Below are 8,045 nucleotides of genomic sequence, written 5' to 3' on the forward strand. Positions count from 1 at the left end.
ATTCATTTATTTATATAGATTTTGTTTTTTAGTTAAAAATAGCTGGCGAGGAGTGGGTACAATACACTTCTGCCTACCCCTTCGGGTGTCCTGTACATCCGTGATGCTATGTTATGTTTTGGATTTTGATCTAAGGTGAGTTGTTTTAAACCCGGTTTATTTGTTAATCCCAGGTGGCGCTGTCATTCATCTTAGAAAATCTATTGACGACAAAGTTGAAAATCATGCCCGAAGCGTGGCCGTTCTTGAAACCGGTGAACAAGAAACAAGTGAAGGACTATTACAACGTGATAAAGAGACCAATTGACATGGAAGCTATGGGCAAGAAAATTCAAGGTAAGAATTTTGGTGTTTTTAGATTAGTTATGGTAAAAACTAGTCGGTTGTGGAAAGTATTCTACTACATTATTTTTTATGCAATTTTGTCCACATAATCAAAAATTGTTGTTGAAGAGTTGATGAGATTTTAAAAAGAAGGGATGCGTGCACAATCTCACGCCCGTAATCCCCAATGGGGTAGGCAGAGCCACAAGTAATCAGAAAACAACTTGCAGCCACCGTTGATACAAAGTCCTAAGAAAAACATGGGGTGTGTTCCTAAATTTGAATTTCCTTTTATTTATTTAGATATAGTTAATATCAAATACAAAATTGCGAATTACCTCGCTGGTATACAAGTACCTTGACGCGTGGTGACTATTTAACTCACACGGGATATAAATATATGAATATTTGTTTGCAGCCCACAAATACCACAGCCGCGAAGATTTCCTTCGTGACGTGAACTTGTTAGTGGAAAACTGCCGCGCCTACAACGGGCCTAACTCGCAGTTTACAAGACAGGCGGAAGCCATTTTGAAAGTCACGCAAGATGCCCTTGAACAGGTGAGATTTTAAATTACATGCGAACAAAATTCTTTTGTTAATTTACCAAATGTAAGACTCTTGAGTCTCTTGTTGAGTGAAGTTTGACGCTCTGTTCATACCATTTACAGGATCCTCTTCAGATAATATCATTAAAAAGAATGACTTTCTAAGCTGTTTTGTTGCGTGATGTAAACGTTATTCAAGTCATGATTCATGGTTGATGGGGTTAGTAATCCACCTCACAACCCATACGATAGAAGAAGAGAATCATGATCTTTGTTTTTATAGCACTTACTCGCGTGCTTTGGGAAACTCACAAAGAGAATCATTTTAAATCGAAACAAATCTGACTCGGACGGTTATTCAATTCACCTACTTTGCCTATCTCCTGCTGATATCAACGTTGCTAGAAGTTCGACCATATAGTTATTTCTATAGAGTAAATAGGTACTATCCGATTCCGAAATTCATCACGAATAACCACACCACCAACACCACTCTTTCACTTTCACCGGAATGCTCGCCTAACAATTGTTTTTATATTTATTCTTGTAACATACACAACATTGTTCCACACAGTTCGGCGAACACGTAAGCCAGTTAGAAGCGAACATTGCCAAAGTACAGCAGAAGATGTTAGAAGAAGCAGAACAGTCGGACGAAGGTGAAGAACCGTTACCGCCGCCACCGCCGCTACCGCCATCTGATGAGAAGCGCGGCCGCGGACGACCGAGGAAGCACAAGCCTTCCACTTCCAGGGCTTCTGCTGACGGTAAGTACATGATCTTCTTCGTTCGGTCAATAACCGACCTCTGACTCTGGTGTTAGCGAGCTATAGCATTGAGCCGCTAGCAGAAGGTGTTGGAATAGGCAGAATAATTATACGAGGGTGAAGAAGCGTTACCGCCGCCACCGCCGTCTGATGAACCGCGGCCGCGGACATCCGAGGAAGCAAAAGCTTTCCACTTCCAGGGCCTCTGCTTATAGTAAGTACATGATCTTCTTCACTCGTTAGAGTTGCGAGGACAATAATCACACCGACCCTGGTGCCAAGGATAGTATTGAGTCACCAGCAGATGTTGGAGGAGACAGAAAAATCGGACGAGGGTGATGAGAGGAAATACACCTGTAATCTGCTGATTGTAAATTGATTTATTGTTAATAGTCCGTAATGCCCTAACTTCCTTGCTGAACTAATATAACATATACAACCGGCATACATCCCAATTTTGGGCACAGGCCTCCTCTCAATACCCCTTATGGAGCATATTCTAACCACGCTAATCTGCGGGTTGGTTGGGGACCGATGATTTTATATGCTCCTACTAACACATTATTTCTTGTTTCGTAGGGGGCCCACCAAGGAAACGCGGCAGACCCTCAAGAAAGGACCAGAACAGCTTGGAAGACGGTAATATTGTACTCTTTCTTTAAATTATAAATCGTGAAAGTCTGAAGGAATACAGTAGGTATTTAATTCGCACGCATTCCAATGATGCCCTTATCAATCATGATTAGAGTTACAGCAGGACAGATATCTAGTACATCGCGTAGCGCGAAAGAGACGAGATGTCTTTATTGTTCTAACGGTATATACAGCTTAGTACGAGAGACAAGAGATATGTCACTCTAATAATTATATGCGGTACACATTAAAGTAAGCAAAGGCCTCTCGAGATGAGCACATATTTCGCAATTTTCCTTCTTCATTACTAGAGCTTGGCGATCAGCCTGTCTTTGGCCATACTGAACAACCCTTTTAAGGGTTGCCACCATCGTCCACTCCTTGATGTTGTCTAACCATGTCATCCTCAGCCTTCTCACTCGTCTGCGACCCAAGATTTTGCCAGACAATATAACTTGAAGCAGGCGATTTCTATCATTTCCGAGCATTTGTCGTGGATACTATTATTTCAAATATCATGCCCCTACCATTATACCGTTTTCAAAGGGTCCGTTTACCTAACCTGACGATTTGACAGGTCCGGCTTTTTACAGAAGCGACTGCCTGTCTGACCTTCCAACCCGAGAAGGAAAAACCAGCCCAATACAGGTTCGGTCACATACCTCCGAAAATGCATTTCTCGGGAATGTGGGTTCCCTCACGTTTTCCTTCACCGCTGAGCACGTGATAATCATTTATGATCCAAACATGAATTCGGAAATAAATTCGACAATTTATTAGTTTAGGCCTGTGCTGGATTCGAACTAGTGACCTCAATGTGAGAGGCAAGCTTTCTACCAACTGGGCTACCATGGTTCTTTATTTCGTACATAAGAATAATTTATTTATTTGTTTGCAGATCTTCAATATTCGGACAGTGGAAGTTCCGATCTGGAGGAGGTTGAGACCAAAGATGCTGCTGCTACTATGGTTCAACTTTCTGTAAAGCCTGGTAAGTCAAAAGTAGGGTAGTCGATGTGAATGAATAACATATTTGAAAATATATTTAAGGGGGACTTTCGCATATAAGTAACCCACAAGAAATTTCTCGAAAATCCGAGAACACTTACCAGTTCAAGTAAAAAGCGGAAAAAAGTAGAAACTTATTTATTTTTATCCTTTATTTTAAATAAAATACGCTCGCGTTTGACCACAATCTCACCTGATGCTTAGTGACAATATGGTTTAGGATGGATCACGCTTACCTAGCATTTTATAACTTTACAATATGTGTACTGTTGGTATACCTATCTAAATAAATAAAATAAAATAAAATGCCTATTCACTCTAGCCTTGAAGACTCCCAGATTATAACGAGTTGGAAAAACAGACGACGGCAGACAGACATCCTTATGATTGTTCCTATTCATCATCACCTTAAAACTTTTACCATTATATAACGTAAAAAAAATATAACTCGAGGGAATTAACCAAACATTTCGCTGTACGCTCCCTTGACGCAAAGATAGATAGATTATGAAATCCTGATTACTAAATTAAGACAGATCTAAATCTAACGAAAAACTGTTTCTTTTTTCTTTTTACCTTATAACAAAAAACACGTAATAAATAAGACCGACATTTTATCACATAGTAATTTCGGATTTTGACGTTTAGTAAAAAGTAATATTGTGGGATGGGGTATGAAGGAAACGATTTTATTTCTTTAATCCTTGTTTATTTAAAACGTTTTATAATTTTGTACATTTTCCCTTTTAAACCTTTTGCGATAGATTCAGAGTGGATAATTACGTAAAAATAGGTACCAGTCCTATGGGTCATTATTCTTATCACAAACATACAAGAGGGTAGTCAGGATCCTTATTTTCCTATCATTCCACAATCCTCTCTTCTCTCTCGCTCACTCCTTAGCAAGTAGCCTATTCGGCCGGGTGAATATTCATTCTGGTTGCGTTTGTCTTTTGTAACAGACGGCATGCGAGGAAGCGATCAACCGTTCGACACGTCCGAGTTCCTGATCAAACGTGAGGTGCCAGATGAACCGCCGCAGCCCTCGGACGACTTGGTGGACCTCGACCACAGTACGGATTACACTTACCCGCCTATAGTCAAGGTAAAGCATTTGAACACTTCAATGAGTAACTTATCAGGCTACGTTCCTCAATAACAATATAGATGGCGCTGTGCATATTTTGCTTCGTTTAACCTTCTAATTTCATGGATAACAGACATATGCATATGCATCTTTTATGTTATAAATGATGACCCTTTTTATTACACCCAAGCTCACTACATTTTCCACCCATTATAATTCTGATCAAAATAAAGAGAAGCATTATAGGTAGCTACATAATTCTATACATAACGTGATCCAAATATCAAGCAATAATCATTTTATATATGCTTCTGCCATTACATTGTACATTACATTTTAGAATAATTATGTACCCAAGTAATTAAAAAATAGGCCCCGAATAATACCTTTGCAAATAGCTGGGGCCTACAGCATAACGTGCTTTCTGAAGTACGATTCTCAAACTAGAAGACCAAAAAAGTAGCGACGATAGACAAGAAAAATATCAAAGAAATCTAATAAAATATTGCTTTGTAGGAGGAGCCTATAGAACCAGACATGAGTATGGAACCATCAATGATGGAGGGAAGATCATTGGAGCCACCACCGCAGTTCAAGGAGGAACCACCAGAAAACTGGCAGGTAAGTCAGTTGCTTATCATTGCTACTTGTGTTAGGGATTATACGTACAGAAACTTTCAGGTTTTTATAAAACAAAGAAGGTCTGGCGGCCGCTGACATTTAAGCTTTTCAGTCGTAAACTGTATCGAAAAGGATTTTATTTTCAGCTGTCATAGCACGTATGCGTGTTTTGTAGCAATATTTTATTCTAGTGTAGTGTTAAGAAATTCTTTAAAGAAACTTATTTTGTATAATATGGATGTGTAAATGTTTATGATGACTAAACTGCTGTCATACTTTAAAAACTTGGCAAAAGCTTTTTGTCAACAACATTTTCGCGTGTTCCAATGCAATAATTTTGAGTTTGTCCTGTCATGGATTCATAATTTTTCAATGAAGATGTCGAAAATATTGAACAATGATGCCTCACAGTCGATTTCGTCTACAGCGATAATTACTGGTCGACTCATTGAGGGTTATAGTTCAAGAGCTTGGGATGTATGTTCTCTGTTGTGCTCTATGATGGCTCGAATAGCCAATTTTGTACGACTACGTACACCCACATTGTTGGCACGTCAGCAGCGCCGCCTACGTAATTATAGGATTGCCCCAGGTGGTCGGGCTTTCAGATCATTCCGTTTTCTGTCGATATCTCAGTCAAAATAGAATTTCGTTAACGTTATGCTGAAGCAATAAGTTTAAATGTTTATTGTTTCCCTAGTTCGGTCAATATCTGTTTTAATCCTTTTTCAACTGCCAGCATTCGCACTAACATATTTGACATTTAGTGAGACTAAACAGTTCAATTTGTAAAAAAAGTTAATGTGACATGGTACCAAAGTGTATACAATACATATTAATGCTCGTGACCGTACAGTGCTACAGGAAATGGAACAGATTATATAGTTCACGCCACGCTACATCCCAGAACTTTCTATGGGCTAGATATTGGGTTAAAAACCACAGGATTTTACACCAGCGTATTTTATAAAATTACGTATCTGGAGAGCTTCTAACATGACTCGATTGTGGTTACTTATTATTGTTTTAGTTTCAGTTTACTTCGAAAAACGAAGTAAATGTCTACAATATTAATTAGAATAATGTTTTGATTTCGGCTAATTTCGGTAATAACGGCTAGATACTAAAGTTGGAATTATATCTAATTTCATAATGCTAAGTAAATGAACAACGTCGATCAATTGCATTCGCGGATAGCGGTCGGAGAATTCTAATTAAATCATAAATTCGGATTTGTAAATTTAATATTAAATTAGTCCATATTTGTATTCCGTTTGCACGAAGATAAATGTACATAAAGTTATTTTAACAAAATATTCCAGAAATATATCCTTTGGCTTACAATTAATTGCTGAAACCGTTCTTTTAGAAGTGTTTATTGCGTGTAGTAAGAAGCCTTTATGGAATCTAAAGATTAATGGTAACTTTTCTACACAGAGTTGCCCGTTACACCTACTTTTCTATACCTATTAGTAATAAAGAATAAGTTGCAAAGAGCTGCGGGTTCGATGCCCGCCCGAGTCAGACTTTATCGATTTAATTTTCTCTTGAGTTTCCGTAAGCACGGGTGAGCGCTATAAAATAACATTTAAATAGAAATGAGCGTTGGGTTCACGATCCGGAGGTCCCGGGTTCGATTCCCGGTGGGGACATATCACAAAAATTACTTTGTGGTCCCTAGTTTGGTTGGCTGATCACCAGATTGTCTGAAAGTAAGATGATCCGTGCTTCGGAAGGCACGTTAAGCCGTTGGTCCCGGTTACTACTTACTGATGTAAGTAAGTAGTTGTTACACGAGCCTTGTCGCGGGCCATTGGCGGCTCAATAGTAACCCTGACACCAGGGTTGATGAGGTTGGTACTTCACCTCACAACCCACATGATAGAAGAACAAGAATAGAAATAATAAATAGCTTTTAATGGAAACATTATTTCGCAGCCGGACCCAGCTATACAAGACGATTTGCAAGTCACGGACAGCGAAGAAGAGGCTGAGGATGGATTATGGTTCTAGAAAAATCTAAATTGCGAATACATTTGGTGTTGGCACTATGTACATAAAAATATAAATCTTAAGAAATTATAAATTAAGTATTTTCAAAAGAAGTAAGATAAAGGGAAATAATGGCCCTGATTCCTGCAGACACCAATTATATTTTAAGTTATACCCGTCATTTTCTTATCCACCTAAAAGGAAAGGGACGAACGGTTAACAAATGTTAATTTTAAAATGAATGAATAACCCGGGCGAATAAAATAGGCATCTCGCTGGAATGTAACCCGTTTGACGTGTGCTGTCAACATAATTCTGTCAGGTTATTGGCCAATATATAAATTTGGGAAGGTTTTTAATATTCCTGCCTAAAATTGACGTCTGTTTCATAAATTGTATGCCTGTCGATTACCCGTCCCTTTCCTTTTCGGCGGATAAGAAAATGACAGGTACAACTTAAAATACAATTAAATGGTGTCTGTAGGAATCAGCACAATTATTTTAATTGTTACAGTTTTATGTTTAAGTTCCGAGTAATAAATATTGGTAATTATAGCGGTTGTAGTTTTCATTAAAACCTGTGGTGGATGTTCAATTCGTACTCGGATGCGGTGCTTACTAATTTCGAGAATTGGTTGTTAGCATGAAAATGCTGCCCCGAGTGCAATTTCGGTTTAATAGCATGTTATGTTCGTATATTATATTCTTTATTTGATCCTCTGCTATAAACACGTTTAGTATACTAAAGCCGAGAAATTAAGTACCTACTGAAGTACTGAGTGATAGTAAGCAATAATCGGGACTATAAACATAGATACTGTGAAAGGGGATGCTGAATTAAATACGAAATAGTTTTTATGTGTAAAATTGCGCCATTCTTCTAACAAATTTTAAAATTGCCGCCATGAAAAACGAACAACAGAGAACATACTCTTTTCTTTTTAAAAGCACAGACTAAAAATGTACCGAACGTAACAAGTTTAAATTATGCCTGTATCAATTTAATGCAACGCGGACTGTCTGTCTCCCTTGCACTAACGCAGTAACGCGGTGAGAATGGGATTC

General features: G+C 38.4%; 1 protein-coding gene across 6 annotated transcripts in view; it reads left to right on the forward strand.

Annotated features, from left to right (window-relative positions):
- Positions 1-7,535, forward strand: part of LOC126368683 (transcription initiation factor TFIID subunit 1) — a 28,934-nt gene extending 21,399 nt beyond the window's left edge. For all 6 annotated transcript variants that reach the window (XM_050012782.1, XM_050012785.1, XM_050012784.1 and 3 more), the window contains 8 exons: positions 174-336; positions 743-885; positions 1,447-1,639; positions 2,219-2,278; positions 3,171-3,263; positions 4,243-4,385; positions 4,884-4,988; positions 6,927-7,535. In XM_050012782.1, coding sequence (XP_049868739.1) covers positions 174-336; positions 743-885; positions 1,447-1,639; positions 2,219-2,278; positions 3,171-3,263; positions 4,243-4,385; positions 4,884-4,988; positions 6,927-7,001 — 975 coding nt within the window. In that variant the 3' untranslated portion in view covers positions 7,002-7,535. The remainder of the gene's footprint in view (positions 1-173; positions 337-742; positions 886-1,446; positions 1,640-2,218; positions 2,279-3,170; positions 3,264-4,242; positions 4,386-4,883; positions 4,989-6,926) is intronic.
- The last annotated feature ends 510 nt before the right edge of the window (positions 7,536-8,045 follow it).

This window comes from Pectinophora gossypiella, chromosome 8 (genome assembly GCF_024362695.1).
Source record: "Pectinophora gossypiella chromosome 8, ilPecGoss1.1, whole genome shotgun sequence".
Lineage (NCBI taxonomy): Eukaryota > Metazoa > Arthropoda > Insecta > Lepidoptera > Gelechiidae > Pectinophora > Pectinophora gossypiella.